We start from the raw sequence: 26322 nt of genomic DNA on the forward strand, positions 1-26322 counted from the left end.
AAATTACTGCTTTGAAGTGGATTATCTTGCAGCCTAGACTCAGATACTCCAGTTCAAATATGATAATATGAATTCTTCCCTCAGCACAACTCTCAGATGTCCCCCCGCGGTGGGGAAAAAAAATCACCTCAGCTTCCCTGATGACACTTCTATGGGTTCTGGTCCACTCCCCCTTCCAGAGAGACTACAAACCCCGGCATGCCTTGCTGCTGACGTCACGAGGCTCTTTGCTTTCTCCCCCCCCCCCCCCCCTTTTTGGGCAGGTCTTGCCGGGACGTGGAACTTCCCAAAGCGGAAGCCGGGGGGCGGGCGGAAGACGGGCCGGAGCTGCTGGTAGGCGGACGCTTCTGTGAGTGAGAGAAGGGGCTTGAGTCCTGCCACTTCCGGTTTGAGGCTGAGGGGAAGACGATGCGCGTTGCGAAGAGGCGGCGCCGCCGGCAGCAGCAGCAGCAGAGGAGACGGGCTCTTCTCAGCTCCGGCTTCCTGTGTTTTCCGGCCACAGCTTCTCGACTCGCGTGACCCGAGGGCGAAAGGCCTCCCACTTCCGCCATGAGCTGCCTGCTGGCCGAAGGTACCACAAACGCCCTTCCTTCCAGCGCCTCCCGCCCCAGAGAGGCCTCTCTTCTCGGAAGGCTCTGCCCTGGCTGGGGCGCATCTCCTGCCTGGAATGAATGCAATTGGATCCCACGTCAATTGCCATGGCTTCAGTTCTATTGGATTTATAGTCTGGTGAGGCAACTGCACGCTTTTGGCAGAGGAGGCTAAAGAGCTTGTGAAACTACTACTCCCAATATTCCATAGCGTTGAACCATGGCAATTTAGGTGCTGTCAAACTGCATCAATTCTACAATGTAGACCAGGCATGGGCAAACTTCGGTCTGCCAGGTGTTTTGGACTTCAACTCCCACAATTCCTAACAGCTTGCTGTTTTAGGAATTGTGGGAGTTGAAATCCAAAACACCTGGCACGTCGAAGTTTGCCCATGCCTGGTGTAGACACATCCTCCACTAATAGGGACTTCAGATACCCCTCGTAATTTTATTTATTTATTTATCGTGTCAGGAGTGAACCAAAACAGTTGTATTGCATTACAAACAGACAAACCAACAAATCACAAAGTTTGCAAACTTGGCAGTTGATTAAATGTCCTTTGACAATTAGCTGGCCACTTGGAGTGCCTCTGAGTGCAAGCTTGTTTTCTGCTTCCCTGGAGACTAGGACACAAAACAATGGGTTCAAACTACAAGAGAGGAGATTCCATCTGAACATGAGGAAGAACTTCCTGACTGTGAGAGCCGTTCAGCAGTGGAACTCTCTATCCCGGAGTGTGGTGGAGGCTCCTTCTTTGGAAGCTTTTAAACAGGCTGGATGGCCATCTGTCTGGGGTGCTTTGAATGCAATATCCCTGCTTCTTGGCAGGGGGTTGGACTGGATGGCCCATGAGGTCTCTTCCAACTCTTTGATTCTATGATTCTATGGTGTTACTATAAGAAGGTCCTCCATTGTACATGTAGCAGGGCTCAGGTGGTGTGTGGTTTGATCTTCTCCATACTTATGTCGTGTATTCCACTTTGTAGCCCCATTTCTGAAGGTTGGCTCTGCATCTCATGGTGCCAGAGCGCAGTCTGTTCCGCGCCTTCCAAGTCGCCCAGTTTTCTGTGCGCCCAGGTCTCTCATTTGGTACCAGCCATTGATTGAGGTTCTGGGTTTGAGCCTGCCACATTTGGATTCTCGCTTGCTGAGGTATTCCAGCAAGTGTCTCTGTAGATCCTAGAAAACTATTTCTTGATTTAAGTCGTTGGTGTGCTGGCTGATACCCAAACAGAGGGTGGGCCGGAGATGTCACTGCCTTGGTCCTTTCACTATTGTTTGCTACTCTTCAGCGGATGTCAGGTGGTGCAATACCAGCTAAACTGTAATTTCTCCTGTGGTGTAGGGGTCAGACACCCCGTGATAATGCGGCATGTCTTATTAAGAGCTGCATCCACTGTTTTAGCCTGGTGAGATGTGTTCCACACTGGGCATGCATATTCAGCAACAGAGTAGCATAGCGCAAGGGGAGATGTCTTCACTGTTTCTGGTTGTGATCCCCAGGTTGTGCCAGTCAGCTATCGTATGATATTGTTTCTATTGCCCACTTTTTGCTTGATATTCAGGCAGTGCTTCTCGTAATAAGAATTGCCCATTATTTGAGGCTTGGAAAGCTTGATCCATATTATGTCCCTTATTATGTCCCCTCTTTGAGGGCTGGGAAACTTTTCTCTATACAGACTGAAGATGCCAAAATATATATATCCATAACGGAGGGGTGCCTTCGTAAAGATAGAAGTATGCACCTCCAGTAATTTTAGAATGGTCTTCCTGTTAAAAGTCCTTGTAAAATAACTTTTAAAATAATGTATATAAAGAAATCAGAATACATTAACTATCATATCAAGCTGAGGAGCCTTCTAACCAAGGTGAAAAAAGAAAATGGAAAAGCTGCAGTTAAACATTTTTTTTAAAAAACCCAAGATGATGGCAACCAGACTGATTGATAACTTGCAAATAGAGGGAGAAAACATGGAGGCAGTGACAAACTTTGTATTTCTAGGCGCAAAGATTACTTCAGAAGCAGATTGCAGCCAGGAACTCAGAAGACGTTTCCTTCTTGGGGGGAGAGCAATGACCTATCTCGATAAAATGGTTAAGAGTAGAGATATTACTCTGGCGACGAATGTCTGTATAGTTAAAGCAGTGATATTCTCTGTAGTAATCTATGGATGCAAGAGCTGGACCACAAGGAAGGCTGAGCAAAGGAAGCTAGACACTTTTGAACTTCCTTTCAGAAGTTGTGGTCACACAAGGAGAAGACAGGAAAGCTTGGGGAAGATAATGATGCTGGGGAAAGTGGAAATAAAAAAAGGATGAATATTATCCTTGAAGTGACGGACTCCACCTTGAAGGAGCTAGAGTAGTGACAGTCGACAATAAGCTCTGGTGTGGGCTGGTCCATGAGCTCATGAAGAGTCAGAAACAACTGAACAAATAAAACAACATTATATCAAAGGGATAAAGCCATATCCTATTTATTTATTTATCTATAGCCGTTTATTTATAACTGTTTGTTTCTTTATCCTGCCTTCCTCCCATTGATGGGACTTGGGTTCACTGACAATATATTTAAAACAATGCAAATTAGAAACAACACAGAAGCATTAATAAACATGCATATAATTAAAAAAAACAATTGAACAATTAATAAAGGTAACTGAACTCAATGCAGTTGGCTTTCTCTACCCATGTATTCTGCATCCACGGATTCTACCATTCATAGCTTGAAAATATGCCCAAAAACAAAACCAGGTTTTGCTGTTTTATATAAAGGACTACATTTTGCTACCCAGTTGTGTATAATACGAATTGAGCATCCACGGATTTTGATACTCATGGGGCCCTGCCTCAGTAGATACCATATCCCATCATGTTTTCAGTTGGCATTTAGGTGGAACACAAACTTCTTGATCACTGCTTTCTGATTGTCTGTCCGTATATTATGATTATTGTGGTCTTTCGTTGCTATTTTAAAAACCTGGCAACACTATTTACTAAATAGAAGTTTTCAAAGAAAAGGCTTTATTAATAGACATTTTATCCTAGGTGAGATATGGTATCCTTGTCTGACTAATTGTTGTGTGTGTGGGACAGAGATTGGCATGACAGTACACTTATCCTATGTGATAATTTTAAAGTGCGAGCCCCATAAGTTCCCACCCTCATTATACGTGTTCAGTAATGTTTCCTGCTTAATCAATAGGTTCTGCAGTGCTGGTTGACTTCTTCCCTGTACACAGTAAACACATAAGGTATGCGGGAAAACGAAAGTAGCAAGCTTGCCAGGGAGATAGTGCTCTTGCCTGGATTTATATAATACATTCAAACTTCTATTGTTATGAAAAACAAGGAAGAATCTTTAAAAATGAACAGGCTTTAGATGGCATAACATTTGTGGACTGTGGGAATGCACGAGGTGAAGAAAACATATAACCAATACTGTCAGCCTTTCAGCCAGACTTTGCTGAAATATTAAATAGCAATCTTTCTTAAAATTCTTTGTGAAAGGGCTTGCTTATTTTTGCCCTAAGCAGCAGCTTATGTAAAATGTTACAGTCAAAGGACAAATATTCTGCCTTCTGTGCTAATTTTTAGAAGGTACTTTCTTTCTCAGACTTTGCCTGATGACTTCAGTTTGGGGAATTTTTGAATGTGGCTTATGACTGTGTTCTTCCATGTTATTTCAGGGTACAGGGAAAAATGAAAGCAAAACTATGTGTTTCTGAACTTCAGTTCTCATCTCATGGATTGTGAACTTGCCTAAATTGAAATACTCCTAAAATATTTCAATCCTGTAGCAATATATAAATTTATTACTCCATATAAATTGCATGCCCAAAATAATCTGCCCCCCCTTCTCCCAGTTTTATTCTGAAACTTCAAATAGCATACCCTCCTGGTGGCTAGCAACAGAGGACTGAAGAGGTGCATTTCAGTGGTAGGTGCAGTTTTCCTCCTTTCTAGAAGTCTGCTTGCTTTCAGTATAATAAACAAAGGAGGGACAGCCCTGTGATCACATATTTGCATGTAATTTGTGATTGCTGTTTACCATCTGATAAGTCTTAAAATACAAGGTAGCCATAGTTAGTTTACACTTTAGATTTACATTTTCTTGTTAATTGTCTTCAGGTCCGGTTTGACTTAAGGCAGATATGAGTAGCAGTCTTCCAAGAGTTCACATCCTCAACATACATGTTGCAGCCTTGCAAATTGATTGATTCGCCCCTCCAGAAATAACTTCTTTTTCTGCTTTCTACCTTATTCAGCATTATGTTATTTTTTTTTTACCGAATCATGTCATTTTCTGATATGAGCAAAGTATGATGGCATCAGGTTGGTCATTTTGGCTTGCATTCAGAGTTCAAATTTGATATGCTCTTGAATTTCCAGTTTGATAGGCTCATTTGCAAGTTTATATTGGTAAATCACAGTCATGAGGGCATGGCTAAAATGCTGACTAAGATTGCTGTTAACCTAGTGCCATGCAACCAGTTGATCATTGGTGCATTGTGTAAATTGGATGGGTGTTGAAAGAAATAAGAGGAAGTAAAGTAGAAAAGATTGTGTCTGGATGGGACTACTTACAAATTGCAGGAATGTTGATGGGTAACGTTGCGTGTAAAGCTTTTTGAAAAGGGGGCTGGTATTAGATATGCCAACTCTGAATCTTTAGTAGAACTCTTTCTGATTCTTTATTTCCAGGAGCCAGAAAAATGGATTGTAAAGTAATCAATACTTTACAAGTGGGAATGGATAGAAGCCAAGTCAGTTGACTTAGTTCTTTGATTTATTTTCTGCCTTTTCCCCATTACTGGTATTCGCAATGGCGCATAACAAGATTAAACCACATACAGGTTAATACAGGTACAGACAAATCAGGACATTAGAATGTTAAACATAATTAAGTAATTGTACAGTACATTAGTATTCATCTGCATTCAGAGAAAGTCTCAGTCATTTCAGTAATACTTCATTGTGTGTACATTAAAGTTTATTTAATCAAGTAAGCAGCGAATACTGTTATTTTGATGCATATTTGTTTTAGTGTCCTTTTGGTCTTGGAAAGTAGTTTCTACAATTTCTCAAAGCAAATTAGGCTTCTGGTTGATTCCTTATGTATATTGTCAGTCCTATTGTGTGAGATCTTAAACCCAGGAATGATTGAATTGCAGCCTTTGGGTTGCATGTAGACCTCACACCCATTTTTGCACTTATTTTAGGTAATAAAGTTTATATTAACCTGAAAACACACTGGCTTGCTTCCAATTTCAAAACCCCAGTCCCAAGTAACCATGCAGGAATATCCAAAATTGGTGGAAAAGGAACTGAGAGTGATTTAACATCACTTCTGATTTATCAGCAGTGCCCTGATTTGCCAAGGATGGCAGAAGCAAAACATTGCCCTCCAACCACGTGTTTGTTCCTGCTTTAACCATTCATGAAGGTGCAGGATGGTGTAGGTTGCCTTTTTTTAGCTTATGTCTTTCAACTTTCTCTCTCTGTCTGTATTTCTATGTTTTATTCCAAAACCAATTCTGGACCTTTCCAAGTTGGAAGTTCTGTGCGTATGCACGTGCCTTTTAGTGATCCCCGAATGTTGACCTATATATCCTGTCAGAAGTATACTGTTATCTTTAAAGAATTCTGACAAACAGATTGCGTTTACATTTTTCTAGCTTCTTGTTTGCTCTTCTAGGTTAAACCTCCCCCCCCCCCCCAAACAAACCCTGTCATGATACTGCCATATCTGTCACGCAATCCTTTTTTTTGCAGAAAAATATTCCCTTTGACTTAAAATTGTGAGGTGCAGCATATTTGCATCTGTTGTTTTAAAGAAAAAAAAACAGCCCAGCAATGTGTGTTGTCTAATCTCAGAAGCCAAGCAGGGTCAAACCTGTTTAGTACCTGAAAGAGACACAGCCAGTGAAGGCCAAATATTCTAAGCTATATTATGAAGAAGTTAATGGTAATACATTTCTAACTATTCCTTGTTTAAAAATCCCCTATGAAACTCCCTGAGATCGTCATAAGTAGACAGGTGTCTTGAAGGTAGATATGTTTACTTTTTAAAGCATCCAGTTCTCACATTTCATCTGTAAAGACTGAGATTAGAGATCACTTCATTTGTGGCCAATTACATTAATAAGGAAGATTATATCTAACTAGCTGTACCCTGCCACGCGTTGCTGTGGCCTATAGTAAATCTTTTCAAAGTAGAGGTAGATATCTGGAGTATTATGAAAGAGAGGTACCTACCTATTCCTTCCCCCTTTTTCTCCCCCTTTCTCTCCTTTCTTCCTTCTCTATCTCTTTCTTTCTTTCTTTCCTTCTTTCGCTCCTTGGTTTCATCCTTCTCTCTTTCCTTCATTCCCTCCCCCTTTCTTCCTTTGCCTCCTTTCTTCCCTCCATGTTTCCTTCCTACTTTCATTTTTTTATTTCCTTTTCTCCTTCCTTCTTTACCTCTTTCCTGCCTTTCCTTCCTTTTATTTTTCTTTCCTTTCTACTTTCTCTTCTTCCTTCCTTCGGCACCTCTTTCTTTCCTGCCTTCCCTCCTTCCTTTCTTCCTTCCCATTGCTTACCAAACCCGTCTTGTGCTTTATGTTGGGTCTTGGGAGTCCTGTGTGCCACGTTTGGTTTAATTCCGTCGTTGGTGGAGTTCAGAATGCTTTGATTATAGGTAAACTATAGATCCCAGCAGCTTCAACGGAGGGGGGTGGGAGGAGGAGGAGGAGGAGTGCAGGGGCGGGGCGTTGGTGGGTGTGGGTGGGGCTTCGGCGGAGGGGGGTAGGAGGAGGAGGAGGAGTGCAGGGGCGGGGCGTCGGTGGGTGTGGGTGGGGCTTCAGTAGAGGGGGGTGGGAGGAGGAGGAGTGCAGGGGCGAGGCGTCGTTGGTTGTGGGCGGGGCTTCGGCAGAGGGGGTGGGAGGTGCGGAGAGTGCGTTGGCCGTTTGGCCATGTGCGCGCGCCGGGGACTTTGCGCCATTGCGCATGCTCAGTTGTTTTGTCCTTTTGTGAGTGTGTTGTTGTGTTGTTTTTTATTTTGATTCGATTTGTTTGTACCTTGTGGGTTGAGGTATGTGCATGGGAATTTTGGTTAATTTTCGTTGGGGTTTTTTTGAGTTTTGCTGTCCCGTTAGACACCCCTTACAGATTTATATATATAGATAATAGATGTATATAAACATTCATATTAATAATGTATGGAAACAGTTTTGTGGATTATGACATTCAGTGTTTCTCATGCTGTCTGATAATTGGTGGTGGTGGCATTTTCCTCTCCTAATGTGTAAATGACTGATGCCATTGCTGTACCCACTGGGCTACAATTGTTTCTTTATTTTTTTGGAAACTCTTCGTGGATTGGCAGCTGATGTCTCACATTTTGACACTGGTCCATAGACAACCAGTTTGAGTAGCCCTGATATAGTTATTACATTATAATGGGCCTCCTGGTGGCACAGCGGGTTAAATCGCTGAGCTTCTGAACTTGCTGACTGAAAAGTTGGCAGTTCGAACCCAGGGAGCGGAGTGATCTCCCGCTGTTAGGCCCAGCTTCTGCCAACCTAGCAGTTCAAATGTGAGTAGATGAATAGGTACTGCTTTTGAGGGAAGGTAACAGCGCTCCATGGAGTCATGCTGGCCATATGACCTTGGAGCTATTTACATACAAAGCTGGCTCTTCGGCTTAGAAATCGAGATAAGCACCACCAGCCTGGAGTCAGACATGGCTAGACTTAATGTCAGGGGAAATCTTTACCCTTACTTATTCTTGCATGAAAAGGAAATTCCTTTGGCTATATTACTCTAAATTCAAGAACATTAATTTTAGCATTATGTGTGAATATTAAAACAGGAATCCAGACTGAGCCCAAACCAGATGTTACTCAGATGAGGAAAAAACCAATCAGCAGTGAACCTGAGCTACTACTTGAAAGTTTGTGTTCAAGTTAATCTAACAGGGGCTTTTAGTGGCTGTTTTTAGTTGCTTTGAAACTTCCAGCTAAAGAAGGACAGAATAATCTCATATGTATCCTTCATGTGGCAGGCTGATTTAGTTTGAAAGTACAACAAAATTCTCATGCTGAATAAATTTCGATATTGTTGTATCTCAAATGTTCACCTCATTTCCCACAATATGCATAATGCACATATTTGGTAGCAGTACATAAAAACATTTTTACACATGTTATAAATACAATGGATATCGAAAATGTAAAAATGTTCATTATAGTTTATAAAGTGTGATAACGGTGAAAATGTAGCAGAAGTTCTACAGCATATTTTTTCAAGTCTAAAATATTTATATAATATTTATTTTATATAATGATTATGTGCTTATGTATTAAAATAAGAATAATTAATTAATCAAAATCCAAATATCTAAACAATAATAGAAAGTTAGGCTGGTTCTCATCACTATGTTTTTTGGGGATTTTTTTTGTTTTGTTTTTTGTTTAGCTGTCATGGATGAATTAGCTGAAGATGATATTGATATTTTGAACCATGAAAAAGCAGACCTTCATCACAAGAGAGATGGAGAAATTCCCATTCCAATTTATACAGGTGAAGAGTCTGTTGCTTCACATTTTGCACTTGTCACTGCTTATGAAGACATCAAAAAACGGCTAAAAGAATCTGAAAGAGAAAATTCACTCCTAAAGAAAAGAGTTAGAATGTTAGAAGAAAAAGTAAGTATTTGTTTAGCACATTTCTGTTATATTGCATGAGAATGTCCATTTTTATTTTTGATATTAGTAATAGGAATTAGTAACATTTTAAAGCTCTGAAAAGAATTTTTCTGCCACACTTAGCATTTATTTTCAGTTATGGCTAGGATATTTTTTAAAGCAACATGCTTATTTTCAATCCATAGCCTAAGATAACTAGCTGTGAAATGTGCCAAAGCTAACAAATTTGTCTTAATGTTGACACTAGTGAAAATATAATAATCTCATTCTGATCTTTTAGCTACTTGGTTCTCATTTGGAAGAAACAACAAGCCCTGTAGGTCGTGAGCAAGTTAACAAAGCATACCAAGCATATCGAGAGGCTTGTATTGAACGAGATAATCTGAAAAGTAAACTGGATAAAATGGTATGTTTTTGTGCCATGAGTTAAAACGAAATTGAATATTCTATGGCTGCAGTGGTGGAAAGATATCGTAATTTCTAGAATAAACAAGTGTAGCATGCCTGGCCACTAGAGCAAATACTTTCTCGTCATACTAGACAATAAAAATATTGGGTTTAGTTGAGTAAGCATTAAAATCATGTTGATCTAATGCAGGATTTTAGCATACATTCAGATTTTTTAACTTTTTATTTACTGAAATTAGATCGAAAAGTTCTTATTTATGACTAAGTTCATACCACATGTGTTCTTTTTCTGTTGATAAGCTTCATGGAAGGGAAATAAATCACTGGAATAAAACTAAGTTTGGATTAATGTTAAATATTACATTTAAACACATATAGCTATATAAACATAAAAATAAGTAACATCTGGAACAAAGTATGCAGTGCTTCCTTAGCCTTTCAGAATTCCAGTCAACCTTGCCTTTCTAAGGATATTATCAGCTTGTCATACTTTTTGATGTAATGCACCACAGTTGTTTTCCTCACTGTGCCAGAGACAAGTACTGTATTCATGATGTATTATTGTCATATTCAGTTAGTTTCCTGGAAAGGTGTTATGAACTGGCACGGATCCACCACTTTGATAGCATTGCTGTAAGGTATTCAGACTGGCCAAGTCACTCTCCCTCTTCCATTTCCCCAGCTTTTAGTTTGTCTTTTCCAGCTGATTCTCAACACTGTTGTCTCTAGAGGTCACTAAGGCTGCCCTGCCTTGTTTGGCTGCAGTTTGTCACACTCCACCCCTTTAATGTTTTGTACATTTGCAAATCTCGGGATTCACCCATGCATATAAATACTTCCCTCTTATTTCTCAGTGGCCCATTTTGGCTCCAGTCCTGTTGGCAATACATCTTGTGTTTACTATTAGAGAGAATAAGGTTAGGTTTTACACAGAGGTTGAAAATGCATGGAAATAAGTAGTGCAAGTGTCCAAATGTATGTTTAAAGAAATCTGCTAGCATGGTGCAGACTGTTTGGAAGGTAGGGAACAAATTACTTACAAAAAGCTAGTGATTACACTAGAAACGTTCACTAGCTGCCTCAGGTAAATTTGGCTTGGTGGTGAGATGTTATTTGTCTAAGCATCAGCACTCTTTGGCAGAGAAGTAAAGCGCTTGTAAAACTGCACAGAGTTAAAGTAGTGTCAGACTGCATGACCTCTACAATGTAGGTGCACCCTAAATCTCTGATAGCGCTGTCACTCTCCATGAAAAGCTAGTTGGCATTTGTCCCCCAGTATTTCAGTGTGTGTTGACTTTATTATTAACAATTACAATTTGGATAGAAAATATCCTGACAGTATGTCCCTCCCTCAAATAGATAAAAGAAAATTCTGAATCTTTGCAAAACATGAATGAGCAGTTGCAATCTAAAGAAATCGAACTGCTGCAGCTAAGAGCAGAAGTGGAAACTGAACGAGGTATGCGTTGTTGATCAAAGTATAAATGTATGTGCTTGACTACAGGGCTGCACATTCAAAACATTGTCACTTACTGTCTCTTTTTCCTCTTCTAGTTTGGTTTCTACATAGCTTACTGCAATGGTGTCCTATTAAAAAACACAGTGCAGTGGCTCTTAATATTTATTGGTGTCATTACTGTTGCTGTGACTGTATTACCAACATTTCCTTCACAAGCCATGATACTGTATTTGGAGAAGAGAGATTGTCTCTACTTCTAGGCATACTTTTATATACATTTGTGGGGAATACTTTGTAATAATAAATTTCTCTAGCTTTCAGTTTAGGGCAACATTACATTATCTTTCAATGATTAACAGGACAGTCTGCAGAAAGTTCAAATTGTATCTGAAAAATTAAATTAGATATGAAAACAAAACATTAAAGCATCAGATTTTAAAGCAAATGCTGTCAGTAAAGAAGTGTATGGAATTTTTTTTTCAAAAGCCTGCCCCAATCTGAAACCTGGCTGCAGTTTTTTGGACCTGCTGGGGTTTCTCTGCAGTTTCCAAAGGCATGGAGCAGGAGTCTCCAAACTAAGGCCCACAGGCTAGATAGAGCCCTCCAAGTTCATTTACCCAGCCCCGGCCCTAAACATTAGATTGAGGATCTTCCTAAAACTGAAATGACTTCAATGCACACAACAGCAACAATCCCAATTAACTTAACTATCTCATCAACCAAAAGCAGGCTCACACTTCTCACTGAAATACTGGTAAGTATATGTTGATAAAAATTGTTCTTTATTTTAAATATTGTATTGTTCTTACATGGAGTTTTTTGCACTACAAATAAAATATGTACAGTATGCAAAGAAATTCATTTTTTAAAACTGTAGTCTGGACCCTCAACAGTCTGAGGGACTATGACCTAGCCCTCTACTTACAAGTTTGAATATCCCTGGCATAGCACATGTTAACAGTCTTCCAAATAATCTGTTATGGCATTATGGAACTGGTGAATATTATCAGAATCTTAGCTGAATATTCTAGCCCTCATCCTAGTTTCCATTAATATTGGATCAAACAGTGCTCTGGACACCTTCATAGACTGAAGTAAACTAGTATATGATGTTCCCTTGCAAAAGAATTAAGTCATTTCACATTCAAACTGTTTTTCAGACTTGTTAAAGTATACCCAGAGGTCTGTCAAGGTTTTAAGAGGTCATTGTAGAAGGGACTTTCCTAAATATCTGAAGAGGTATTATGTACCAGAAGGTGCTAATTGTGTCAAAATATTTAGTCATGATACATGATCCTTCCTCTGGTTTACTTTCAAAGACATAGAAACTGACAGCAAGCACATGCAGTCCCCAAGTTACAAACATCCAACTTAGAAACTACCCATAGTTAAGAACGGGGGTGAGAGAAATCTGCCCCTCAGAAGGGAAATTCACTCCTGAAAGAGGAAAAGGGTGTCCACTGAAGCTTTTTCACCAATCCTTGTTTCCAGAACAAGCCAAATTTTGCAAAATCCAGTTCTCACAGAAAGTGATGTGAAATCTTCTGAACACAGACAGCAAAACAAACACCACAGGGATGTTAACCCTTCCCTATGCTATTTAAAGCATATGTGTATGTGTGTCTGGCAGGAGTTGCACTTTAAAAATGCACCTGCTCTGACATACATACAAATTCAGCTTAACTACTAACCTACAGTGCCTATTTTGCTAGTAATTTGGGTACTGCCTGTACATAGAAAATACTTCTAAAAGCTAAATTATCATGGGAAGAGTTATACACATAAAGTAATGGTGCCAGAAATGTCTCTAGGAAAATGGGTGAATTTTATTGCAATCTTCAACAAAATTATAAGGGGATAAATCCAATAGATCCATTTGATTTAAAATAAAAGTCATGTAGCAAGTTTTGTATGAAACTGATACAAAAAGAAACATTGTATGTATCCGAAATCTCTGGATACCCAGGATTCAATAGGGTTCATTGTTATCCATGGTTTCTGCTTTCAAAGTAAGTTCAGAAACATTTTCCCTGTGGATATAGCTGTCAAACTATATATTATTAGAAATACGTAATGTGTTCTTCTAGAAGTGTGATGTAAATTTTCCATTTAAAATTATACACTTTGATTAATGAAAGATTCTAGGGGTCAGTTTTAGTAAATCAGCATTTGTAGAATCAAGTTTATTAGTCTAAAATAACCATTGTCATATGTTGGTTGTTAATGGTGTAGGTTTTTTATATAATAGGGAAACTGCTTATACAGAGTTCTGAAAATCAAATGAAAACTTAAGTTCTGATAGAGTTTACCTTATTTCTTGGCAGTGCTGAAGAGTTTGAGTTCAAACCCATCTGACTGGGAAATAGACAAACTAAATAATGCCCTGAAGGTGCATAGTTTGGAGAAAGATTTGGAGAGTATGAGAGAAGAATGCAACACTCTTAGAAAAGAGCTACAACAATCTTTACAGAAGGTAGTATTGTATTACGAAGGTGCATTAATTTCTAAAATTTAATGTTGGGAGCTCCACAGTCTAGTAATTTGTGGATCTTCTCTTGTCTGAGAATAAGATACTAGCCTGCATGGGAAATGTGGATAAATCAACCTTAGCTTATGGAGCCCCTGGCGCAATGGGTTAAACCCTTGTGCCAGCAGGACTGAAGACCGACAGGTCGGGAATATGAGTCCAGGGAGAGTGCGGATAAGCTTCCTCTGTCAGCTCCAGCTCCCCTTGTGGGGACATGAGAGAAGCCTCCCACAAGGATGGTAAAATATAAAACATCCAGGTGTCCCCTGAGCAATGTCCTTGCAGACAGCAACTTGCAGTTTCTCAAAGTCACTCCTGACATGAAAAAAGCTTGTGAGCTCTATGAAAAGACTACAGTGCATATGCTTGTCTGCCCGTTCAGCAACTTTAGCAAGGCTTTTGATGGTAGTCCTCATGACATTCTTGACCAGATAAATGTTTGCATTAGCAGATGTTGCTTGAAGCTGGACACGTAGTTGATGTCAAATCCTTAGTCAGGGAATAAAGAATTAGCAGTTTGGCAAAAGGTACAGAATAGAATTTGTGGCAATGTCTTTTATTAATGAAAGTCTAATAATTTACAAGAAGATGTTAGAACTGTGGTCCTTTGCTTGACAATGTCATGCCATTTTGAAACATGTTTGTATGCCACTCAGTATACAAATAATATAATTTCTATATAATTTCAGCAATTTTTGAAACAATTTTGTTCTTTCTAATTCTTCTGAGCTGATTTTTCTGAGCTGATTACTGTTAGCACTGTTTTGGTTACTAGAAGATACAACTTAGCTTGGTTTGTGTTTTTCAAGTAGCAGAAACTGAGGCTGGATCTACAATGCCATATAATGCAGTTTGTACAGCACAGTTAAACCACATTATATAGCTCTACACTACCCAAATAATACAGTTTTAAACTGCATTATATGGCAGGGTAGACTCAGCCTAAATTGCAGATTTGAGGTAAGGCCACTAGATGGTGCTAAAAGCAAACCTTTAACTTGAAAATGAAGGTTACCTTGTTACTTGTAGGGGGAATTGGGATCTTTATCAATCTGCTGCTTCAGATTTACAAAGCTAATAATTTGTAGCAGTTAGGTAATTCGTGTACATGTTGCAGTAACACAATATTTTGTTACTGTTTTGTTATTTGTGTTGTTAAATAGTCATGCTATTATGTTTCTGTTAAACTCTCATTTGTAAAATATGTCATGTCTCAAGTGAGTTATCTAGAATCAGCTTAATTAAATTAAAGCTAATATTTAAATCCTGAGGTTCATGTTTCTGGTACAGTGGTGCAATGTTTCTGGTACAATGGTAGGCTGGTTTATAGCAATGCTAGAGAATGTAAATGGAAAGATGTTATAGCCACTAGCTGCTAAATAAATATAATAATTTTGAAAAAGCCAGTAATTAAATCTTATTTCTTTTCAGGCTGAAACCCAGGAAGGAACTTTAATAAATGGAGAGTTTTCCCAGCAGCAGGATATTCATAGGTATGATGACCCCTGGAATTCCTTTAATATTTGTTATAAAACTATTTTATTTATTTATTTATTTATTTATTTATTACTTGCACTTATTTACCGCCACTCTCAGCCCAGGGGGCGACTCGTGGCGGTGAACAACAACATAGAAAAGACAATTTACAGTAATCAGAACAATACATAACATGCTACTACTACTTGACATATACTTATACTAAAAATCCGCTTCGTCATATCATGGGTCATAGTCAGTCTCATAGTCGTGGTCCATTCCGGTCATCATTGCCAAGATATAGCACTCAGTTAAAGGCCAACTCGAAGAGCCATGTTTTCAGGCTCTTACGAAAGGCCATAAGGGAGGGCGCCTGTCTAACTTCAGCAGGGAGGGCGTTCCACAGCCGGGGGGCCACCACCGAGAAGGCCCGCTCTCTCGTCCCCGCCAGGCGTGCCTGTGAGGCAGACGGGATCGAGAGAAGGGCCTCCCCGGATGATCTCAAGGTCCTCGTGGGCTCGTAGGCCAAGATGCGGTCTGCAAGGTATTTTGGGCCGGAACCGTTTAGGGCTTTGTAGGATAGTACCAGCACCTTAAATTGGGCCCGGTAGCAAATCGGCAGCCAGTGGAGCTGGGACAGCAGGGGCGTTGTGTGCTCCCTACGCCCTGCTCCTGTTAACAACATGGCTGCCGCGCGCTGGACTAGCTGGAGCTTCCGGGCCGTTTTCAAGGGCAGCCCCACGTAGAGAGCGTTGCAGTAGTCGAGGCGGGATGTGACCAAAGCGTGTACCACCGTGGCCAAGTCAGACTTCCCAAGATACGGGAAGTACAGTCAGTACAGTACAGTCAGTTTCTGTAAGTCATCCAACCTGTATTTGTTCACTCCAAAGAAGACTGGTTTGATTCAGAACAAAGTTGTGACAGACCTAACCACAGCTAGCCATTCCTTAGTGTCATTCAGGGCACCATATATGATGTTTTAGTGTGTGGCTGTACAGGACGAATATTCAGCCTTGACAACTGGCCCAAAATGCATCTTTAAGACATTCTATGGAACATGTAATTTTGATCTGAGGTAACCTTATTGGTTATCTCATTGTTGTTGCTTTCTGGGTCCAACCCTGAATGTGGAATTTAAACCTTAAAGCCTTGATTCCAATCCTTGGTTTCCCAAAAGTTGTTGGATTTCAGCTCTCAGAAACACCAGCCTGTATGACCAGTCGTAAAGGATTTAGGAATTGTAGTTACTTAACATGTAAGGACCCACAGATTGGGAGCAGAACCTTTATGGCTGAAGTATTTGGGCAAAAATTAATAGTAATCTCAAATACTGACTTATGCCACATATAGGCATTGAGAAGCCTTCCTGTTTGTTCTGTTTCAATCAGGAGCACAGTGGGTAGTTATACTAGACAAGGCCCTTTTCAATGGTTATACCAATGCTGTGAAATCATACTCTTGGGATGCTTCTCTCACTTTCAGCCAGACAGTTTTTTTGGTGATTAGTGAAAATAATTTTTTATCGTAGAAGCAAACAGTTTGGAGTAGACGGATTTGTTTTGTGCTTACAGCTGTTGGTTATTTATTTTGTGAATACCTACTGTGTGATGTCTAATGTTCTGTTGATATTCTGGGTTGGATCCAGATGGAATTGGACTTAGATGAAATAATTGAAATCAATATGGCTTATGTACATTCTGTTGATTTTAGTGGGCTTTTATGTATGTGTAAGTGTAGATCTGAGTTATTGCTGTCATTTTGGGGTTGAAATACATTACAATAAGGTGGTATGGTGTAAAATATTTTGTATATAGATAATGAACTGTGACACAAACTTTGAAGCCAAGAGGTTATGGTTATTAAAGTATATTATCAAGTCTAACAAAGGCAGTCCCTAGGTTATGAACAAGATACGGTTTGTAGGCTTGTTCTTAAGATGAATTTGTATGTAAGATAGAAGAGTTAAATTTTTGAGTGTTCACTCACCCATATATATATATATAGAGAGAGAGAGAGAGAGAGAGAGAGAGAGATAGTTTTGGCTAGCATAGTAAAGGTAAAGGCTTTCCCTTGACATTAAGTCCAGTCATGTCTAACTCTGGGGTGTGGTGCTCATCTCCATTTCTAAGACGAAAAGCTGGTGTTGATCATAGACACCTCCAAGGTCATGGCCGGCATGACTGCATGGAGCGCCGTTACCTTCCCACCAGATTAATCTACTCACATTTGCATGTTTTCGAACTGCTAGGTTGGCAGAAGCTGGGGCTGACAGCGGAAGCTCACGCCGCTTCCCAGATTTGAACCTGCAACTTTTTGGTCAACAAGTTCAGCAGCTCAGCGGCTTAATTCACTGTGCTACTGGGGGCGCCACCGGGGGCTAGCATAGGGAAGCGTTAAAACCCCTGTAATATTTCTTTTACTGTCTGTGCCCCTGTTCAGAAGATGTCACCTCACTTTCTGTCCCTGTGACAATTGGATTTTGAAAATTTTGATTTGTTGTGGAAACAAGGATTTGTGATAAAGCTTCAGTGGAGACACTTTTTCCCATGATAGCTTTTCCAGGAGTGACTTTCCTTCTTAGGAGTAGATTTTTTCTCACTTCCTGTTGTCTCAACCCCATTTGTAACAAGAAGTTGTTTGTAAGTTGGATGTTTCTAACTCAAGAACTGCTTGTAATAGAATGAAAACTGTAGAAATGGATCCAGTAGCCATTGCTAATGCCCTTCCTTTTCTTCACATCCTACATATGTTTATAGACGTTATGTGGTGAAGTTTCTGATTATTTGAAGGTTTCAGTCATTGATTTCTTTGATTCTCTTACAATATATTAACACTATCTAAGAAATAACTCTTTGGGAGATGTCTTCCCAAAACTATGTGAGAATTCATGTGGTTTTTGAGAAGTAGGAAGTTTGTCTTTATCATACTTTAAATGGACAAGTTTGTATTTATGAAGCTTACAGTTGATGTTGTCATCATCATGGGATAAGGATTTTAGTTATTGCTTTGTAAGGTGGTACACAAAGAAGAGAGTCAAGGCATCTAAAACAAGCAATGCTCCGAGAAGTATAGAGGTTGGATTTACATGTTAACCAGTGACCTATCTTTCAAAGTCCTGCTTATGTGATGTTGTGTAGTTAAGCTTTCAAATTCCACATACTAAGAAAATACATTAAGGCATACTTACTGATATTTCCACTCTTCAAAAATGCATTTTTCTTGTTTTCCACATGAGGGAGAAGTAAGACCTGATTGGAAGAGGTCATTTTATTATTACTTTGTGGGTTACATCAAAAAATAAGGAGGATGGAAGAAAATCTGAGTATATAGACTCCATATGTGTTAATAATTTATACACATACACTTTAATCACAGCTATTCATTTTAATTATTTGGTTAAAGTTTCTATTTTTCCAAAGCAGTATTATGGTAGCTATTTGGTGAGCATTGCTGGGAGTCGCACTGTATTCGGGAGAGTTTTGTTTTCAAGAAGCATTTCTTGGGTATGCAAATTAGCACATACACACTTTGCCTGTGAAAACAAGTCCACAGCTCTTTTGACACCCAAAGAAAGTTCTTTGAAATGTTTGTTGCGGCAAGTAACCTTTGATTTAATTTGACTGTCAGGATTCATTTACCTGATATCCTTGTGAAATAGTTGTCACTTGTCAATGACACATGGCATTTCTTTGATCAAATATGTGTGTGTATTTTTTTTTTACTTCAAAACAGTTAAGTTCCAAATGTAGTGGTGATTGAATATTATTTTAACCTGATTTACAAAATTTGTGGTATGGATTTTCTACATTATTTTTATTACTGCCAGAAGTGTAGCGTAGTTACAAGTCTTTTCCTACTCATCAACTATTGTGCATCTGAGGAAAATGAAATAATACTAGAAAATCAGTCTTAAAGGAATGCAGTTATAAAATTAAAAGAAGCTGTTTATTAGAGAAAAATCTTGGCATTTTTGTGGTGCTTTCTGGTTATATTGGTAACCTCATCATCTCGCTAGAGTTATTTTTGCAGATCTTCTGAATTTTCTAAAAGTTTAAGATTTTATTTCAATGAAGTTTAATGCATACACCTCAAACCAAAAGTCTGTATCTCAAAAGACTAAACTCTTTGTGATTATAATGAACTAGCTGTCCCTTGCCACACGTTGCTGTGGCCCAGTCTGTTGTTCTGGAAAATAAAGTAATGAGAAAGTCTTGGTTTCTAATATATGCAATTTATTTTTGCTTGTGGGTAAACATTATTTATTGCCGTTTCTTTGTCAGTGTTGATGTAGAGAGTGTCTGGTTTGCCCACCCTGGAACATGCAACATATAATTGTCCTTCTTTAGGGCTCCCTTTCAAATCTATAACACTATATCTGTGTGTGAATCATATCTATCTATCTATCTCTGGCTGGATGGCTCTTTGTCAGGAGGACTTTGATTACGTTTTCTTGCCCTGGTGAAAAGAGTTGGACTGGATAGCCTCAAGTATTTTCTGTTGGTCGTGGGGTTCTGTGTGGGAAGCTGTTGTTTGTGGGGTTCAGAATGCTCTTTGATTGTAGGTAAACTGTGAATCCCAGTGACTACAAATCCCAAATGTCAAGGTTTATTTCTCCCAAACTCCATCTGTGTTCATATTTGGGCGTATTGAGTATTTGTGCCAAGTTTGGTCCAGATCCATCATTGTTTGAGTCCACAGTGCTCTCTGGATGTAGGTGAACTACAACTCCCAAACTCAAGATCCATGCCCACCAAACCCTTCCAGTATTTTCTGTTGGTCATGGGAGTTCCGTGTGCCAAGTTTGTTTCAATTCAATCTTTGGTGGAGTTCAGAATGCTCTTTGATTGTAGGTGAACTATAAATCCCAGCAACTACAACTCCCAAATGACAAAATCATAATTTTTGAGTGATGGTCACTCCTTGTGTTGTGAGACATTTTGTTGCCAAATTTGGTGTGATTTCATTCATTGTTTCTTTTGTTTTTAAGGTACTCATTATGCACAGAGCATTTTTATATATATAGATGATAAAATTTGGCTCTTGAATAAGTGGGGACCTACAATGCATTAAATATATCCAAGCTAAATCCAGCATTAAGAAAAGTGATTTGTTCATAGTGCTTGCTGCCAAGTTAGACAATAACTGGCTTAATTGTTGTTTGATAATGATTAAAAAATATCCAGTATTTAATATGACAAGTTCATCAGATAGTGGTAGCTGGCATTCAGGGCGGCTAGCGTGCGAACAGATCGAAAGAGTAAGGGAGATGAGAATAATCTAAACTTCTAGTTTTGAGCCTTCAGTTTTAGGAAAGCCTTTAGGCTAACATGATTTTAGATAGGTGGAATTCACTAGAAATCGTATGCACGGAATACCACTTTGGTATCTGGATTTTGTAGCTGAAGGTATATTTGCTGCTGTACAAACTAGTATTTTTACCTGCTGCCCTCTTATTATCTTTCTCTGTATTGTCATTACTGAAGTGATGAAGATACATATCGGTAACGGAAATAGATCTTTGTTCCAGAGATTCCATCACTTTACCTCCCCAGAGCTAATGAAAACATTTTCAGTAATGTAGGGAAATCTCTATAATTTGCTGTGTGTATGGTTTTGGAGACCCAAAAATGATGGAAATCTTGTGGAAAAGTCACATTCAGTCCATTTTTGGAACACTTGTGGTTTATGAAGCAGTTGAGTTGTTACATGGTAACTGATTAAGATTTATGCTAAGTATCATCAGCATAATAGGATTCTTTCTCCTAGACCTCAGCCTTTGATAGTCTGAATAAATGAGAACAACATATCTCATTTATTGAGCAAGATGAGAGTGCATCTTGTTCTTTGAAGTATTCTGATAGTTATAAATTGCATTTTCACAGAAATTAGATGTTCCTTAATTGTGGTTTTCTTTTCTCATTACAAGTACTGCTAACATTTGTTCAGGTATAGTTTAAAAGTGACAGCTGCAACATAGTTGTTGGAAAGTCTTCTGTCCTCATAAAGGGATTTAATATTCAGGGATTCAATATCCATTATATCACTAACCCACACTCCTAAAAATATCTCCCAACCCAAGAAGTATTAGTGGGTTTCTCTAAATCTTCCATTGTGTTTATGTGGTATTCTTCAGGCTGAAGTGTAATCAAAATATAGCTTTTGTTTTTATCCACTGTTTCAGGTATCTATGGGGGCCCATGGAATGTATCCCCTGTAGATATGGGCTTTGAACTGTAGTCATATTCATTGCTTCAGTAAGCTTGGATCAGGTCTTGTAGTGGCATTCTTGCCTTGAGGGAGAAAGGAGTTTTAGGAGCAGCAAAGGTATAAATAAAGGATCTCTCACCATATGTTATACCTGCTGTTTTGCCTAAAGGGTTATTGGCTCCAATCTGAACATTTTGTAGCTGGAACAAGGGGAGCATGTGCAGTTTTGGTGACTGAACCATGCATATCAGAAGTGGATTTATTTATTTATATACGACATTTATATGCCAGTCTTTTCACTCTGAAGGGGACTCCGAGCAGCTTACAAGTTATATGTGCATACATTATATTACTAGGTGTACCCACCACACGTTGCTGTGACCTACCTTCCTTCTCTCTTTCTCTACTTTTGCTCCCTTTCCTTCCATTATTTTCTTTCCTTCTCTCCTTCCTTCCTTCTCTACCCTTTTCTTTCCTCCCTCCCTTTTCCTTCTCTTTTCTCCTTTCTTCTCTACCTCCTTCCTTCCTTCCTTCCTTCCTTCCTTCCTTCGCTCATTGTTACCATCCTTCCTTCTCTCTTTCCTTTTCTTTCTTTCTTTCTTTCTTTCTTTCCTTCCTTCCTTCCTTCCTTCTCTCCCTCTCCCTTCCCTTTTTTCTGTATTGTCATTTAGCTTTTCATTGTTTAGCTTTTGGGGGGTTTTAAGTCTTTTCCACTGCTTTTTGGAGGTTTTATGAGTGATGGTTACTCGTTGGTCTGTTAGGGGTATGGTGTCCAAATTTCATGTCAATTCGCCCAGTGGTTTTTGAATTACGTTAATCCAATAAACAAACAGTACATTTTATTTATATAGATAAGCATAGCACAATATTAATATTATAAATTACTATATTGTACTATACCACTATACTGTAGTATTAGTAGTAATATACATTATCAATGTTATATGTGTATATAATATATTATATTAGCACAGCACAATATTAGTATTATATATTACTACATCATAATCTACCACTATACTGTAATATTACATTTAATATAAAATATATAACTATTATATTATTATTAGTATTACAGTATTCCTTCACTTATCGCGTGTGTTACGTTCCAGGACCATCTGCGATAAGTGAAAATCCGCAAAGTAGGGATGCTCCTCTTTCCCCTCCCCTCCTCCTTCCCCAAAGGAAGGAAAGAAAGCAAGCCATCCTCCTCCTTTCCCCCCTCCTCCTTCCCTGCGCAATCTTCTGATGCCTTCAACTTGCACAACTCCAAACCTTTGGAAAGGAAGAAAGCCCTCCTTCTCCTCCTCCCTTTCCCCCTCTTTTTTCCTGCTTGTGTGGGGAAGGAAATGAAGCAAGCCCTTCTCCTCCTTTTCCCCCTCCTCCTTCCCCACACAATCTTCTAGTGCCTTCAGCTTGCACAACTCCAAACCTTTGGAAAGGAAGCAAGCCCTCCTCCTCCTTTTCCACCTCCTCCTTCCCCGTGAAACAGCAAATCCATGGAAAGTGAACCGCGATATAGCGAGGGAACACTGTATATTGCATTACATTATAATATTATTATCAATATTATATGTGTATACAATATATTATTAGCACACCACAATATTAGTATTATATATTACTATATTGTTGCTGGTGGTGGTGGTGGGGGGGGGGCTCCCAACTGATGACCCAGGAGACACGGTGGGCTTGTGTCTTCCTGGCTCCTCTTCTTCACTCTGCCCCCAGAGTGGCCGTTGGTGCTTATGTGGCCTTTCCAATGTTGTTGAACTGTAGTCTTAGCCAGCATAGTGAGGGATACTGAAATTCAGCTTGGCCGTATCTGGTGGGGCTGAACAAACATGGTACAGAGGGGTGGCTGTTTAACTCTGAAGTATGAATAGTCTCCCTGATCCATCAGGATTGTTTCTCTAAGATGTCAGAAGCTTGAACCAGTCACTTCCTTCTCTAACCCTTCTCTCCATTATCATAACCTTTTCTTTTGGTGACTCCTAATACTCTGTTAGTTTTTCTTGACACCTGATTTCACGATAGATTTTTGTCTGCCTTGACATCTAGATTTAAAAGAAAAATACTTTTCTCAAGTGGCTTCAATCATTCATGTGAAGGTTGCTACTGGACAGTTTGATAATTTAAAAAAAAAGGTCTAATTTTCAAATATAGGAAGCCCCCAAGTATTTGGCTCTCTGACTGATAGCAAAATTAGGTGGCAAAGCATGTGTTGGATGTTGTAGCTCTAAAACACTATTTCATTTAGAAGTCTTACCACTTAGATATTGGTTTCTTCCTCTTTTTTGTCTGTTTTATTTGGGAATAACAATACACATTTATATAGCACGCTCATTTCTCTGTGACTATATAACAAGTGCACTAGCAGATGTATTGAAGGCTGTTTCCTTTATGTTTTAAGGAATGATTTTAAAAAATAGGGATAGTTGTTGGTACTAAGAATAGTGTAGCCTCTACACAAGTCATGGGCAAACTTGGACCCTCCAGGTGTTTTGGACCTCAATTCCCACAATTCCTAACCGCCTACCAGCTGTTAGGAATTCTGGGAGCTGAAGTCCAAAACACCTGGAGAGCCAACGTTTGCTCATGCCTGCTCCACTTATAAGTGGTGTATTTACAAATTATAGCTGTTGAGGCAGCTACTGCTGAAAAGTGATCAGTGTTCCGATGTGCCTTCGCAGATTAGGAATCCCCATCCCAAGTCCTAGATGCACTTTAGCACAACTAATGTTGCTGCACACCGCACTTAATCCCACGTTCCTCCTGCTATCTCAGCACTTTTAACCCTGTACCCCATTGCGCTGGCCGAACCAGTTCTAATAGTGTCTTGATGTATTGTCATTGTGGTTATTTTGCTTAATTGTTTTATTTGCTTGTTTATTGTTGTGTTATGTTTTCTATTGTATTGTGTTTTGTGGCTTCGGCCCGTGTAAGCCGCATCGAGTCCTGCGGGAGATGCTAGCGGGGTACAAATAAAGTTAATAATAATAATAATAATAATAATAATAGTGTGGTCTATTCCTGGTGCTCAAAGATATCTGGCTGTTGGCTGCTGGAAGAGGTATGCTGGGTTAGGTGAAACTTTGTCTCATCTAGCCAGGCATTAAACACTTATGATCCCTCAATTCTTTCTTTGGAATTGACAACTTGGCTCCACCAACTACAAAGAAAAGCTAATGTACTACTTTGTTTATGTGCCCTTTTGTAGAACATTGATAAGTAATGCTGCTGGTACCTTGAGAAATTGAGCTTTTTAATGCACTGCAGTACTTTAGAAATAATTGATTATTTTTCATAGTGAGCTGCAAAACTTATTACAATGTCTCCTAATCAACTGTTTTTGATTTGAGAAATTTTCTGTATATTCTGATTACAGAAATTGAAAAGCCTGCTGAAATTTTCACTTTTTAAATGTATTTTCAGTGTAAATGTGCAGCATGCATACTGGGAATTGAAGAAAGAGATGTCTAATCTACATCTGGTGACTGAAGTACAAGCTGAAATGCTAAAGAAACTGAAACTTATACCATTAGGAACCAGGAAAGGCAAGTCAAGATTTATATAATGTGGTCTTACAAATAAGCCATTGTCTCTAAGTTGTACTATTTTGGAGTGCAGCTTGCTATTTTATCTTATCAAAACCTTACCAGTCCCATTTTTATTCTAGTTCCAAGCTCCCCATTTTCTGTCTTTACTTCTGTCTCATACTGGTCAACTTCACACATAAAGGTGTTGCTGGTGGGTTTTTTTAATGCTGCATTCTCTTCCCTTGTGGCTTTTTTCATCAGTCAAGTGTTACTTATTTGTACGAGGCTGAGGTGTTAAGTTTAGTTGTATTTGACCTTTTACCACAACTACTTCATATAAAAAACACCAAAAGATCTTTCATTTTTCAAATGCCTCTCTCTGCAAATAGTGAATGCTTTTAAGATGCATACAAACCAAAAACTCCAACTGATAATATGTATCCTACATTTCATAATAATTTGCTGGGAGATATTGTTTCTGACAGCTATTTTGTACAAAATGAAATTTCTACACAGAAAGAACTTTGCAAAAAATCATTCCTTTTTATAATTTGAAAATTTCCTCCTGAATTTCCCCATTTTTTTTTAAATACTTAAATAACTAGACCTCTTAGCCATCAGAAACTGTAGAAGAGGCATGTGGAATCCCTGCAAGGGCCTAATGGGAATTGTAATCGAATGATATCTGAAGGCCCATATGGTGTGCACCCATGTTGTCTAGACTGATTTCACTGGCCAACACACATTTTGCTGCTTCAAATGTTAGGTCTCTCTCTAGGCACATTTGACCAGCTGATTCCAAAAATGGCACTGGTTTTTCTCTATCATTTGTAGTTTTTATATACAGAACTTGTTCTATCTATCATTTGTCATATAAGACCATATCTGTCATATCTAAGAAACCTAGAGCAGATGCAGTTTATGCAATGCAGTTTTCTGAATTGGTACTTCAGATAACTCCAGGAACAGACCCAAAAACCAAGACACCAAGAAAAAAGCATGTATTTTTTTGTTGGGCTGTGTTTATAGACTGACCTTTTCCCATACAATGTGGAGTCCAGTGAAATCAAGACAAAACTGTATAGCACACCCAGGAAGCATGTATTTTACAAAATGGAAGCGATAAGGAACATAAGTCAGAGGACTAACCTCTCCATGCCCCCCACTCCCCAACTCCCTATGATCTGATTTTTGAAGAAAAATTCTGGCTTTCCAGATGATGATGGACTGCTGCTCCCATGAATCTTACTCAACTTAGCCAATAGTGGGAAATACTGAAAGCTGCAGCACGAAAACCGCTTGATGACCACAAATTGTCTTCTCCTGTTTTTTCCAGGAGAAGCAGATTGGGAGGAAGTGTTGCTAGGTAGTGAAGGGGTGCAAATAAGGAGGATTGGGACAAGTTAACTCTTGGACCTTTCTAATGTT

General features: G+C 39.1%; 2 protein-coding genes across 4 annotated transcripts in view; one reads left to right on the plus strand and one right to left on the minus strand.

The window, feature by feature from the left end:
- The window catches only part of ZCWPW2 (zinc finger CW-type and PWWP domain containing 2), a 58131-nt gene extending 57906 nt beyond the window's left edge, over positions 1–225 (minus strand). The window contains exon 1 of the mRNA XM_060781885.2: positions 128–225. The gene's annotated coding sequence lies outside the window, so the exon portion shown is untranslated. The remainder of the gene's footprint in view (positions 1–127) is intronic.
- An 81-nt stretch (positions 226–306) lies between these two features.
- Positions 307–26322, plus strand: part of AZI2 (5-azacytidine induced 2) — a 28535-nt gene continuing 2519 nt past the window's right edge. The window contains exons 1-7 of one of the 3 annotated variants that reach the window (XM_060781886.2): positions 309–571; positions 9049–9278; positions 9559–9684; positions 11046–11145; positions 13470–13618; positions 15104–15165; positions 24791–24912. In XM_060781886.2, coding sequence (XP_060637869.1) covers positions 550–571; positions 9049–9278; positions 9559–9684; positions 11046–11145; positions 13470–13618; positions 15104–15165; positions 24791–24912 — 811 coding nt within the window. In that variant the 5' untranslated portion in view covers positions 309–549. The other 2 variants (XM_067470223.1, XM_067470224.1) reach the window with 2 other exon arrangements.

The sequence above is a fragment of the Anolis sagrei genome, chromosome 6 (assembly GCF_037176765.1).
Source record: "Anolis sagrei isolate rAnoSag1 chromosome 6, rAnoSag1.mat, whole genome shotgun sequence".
Lineage (NCBI taxonomy): Eukaryota > Metazoa > Chordata > Lepidosauria > Squamata > Dactyloidae > Anolis > Anolis sagrei.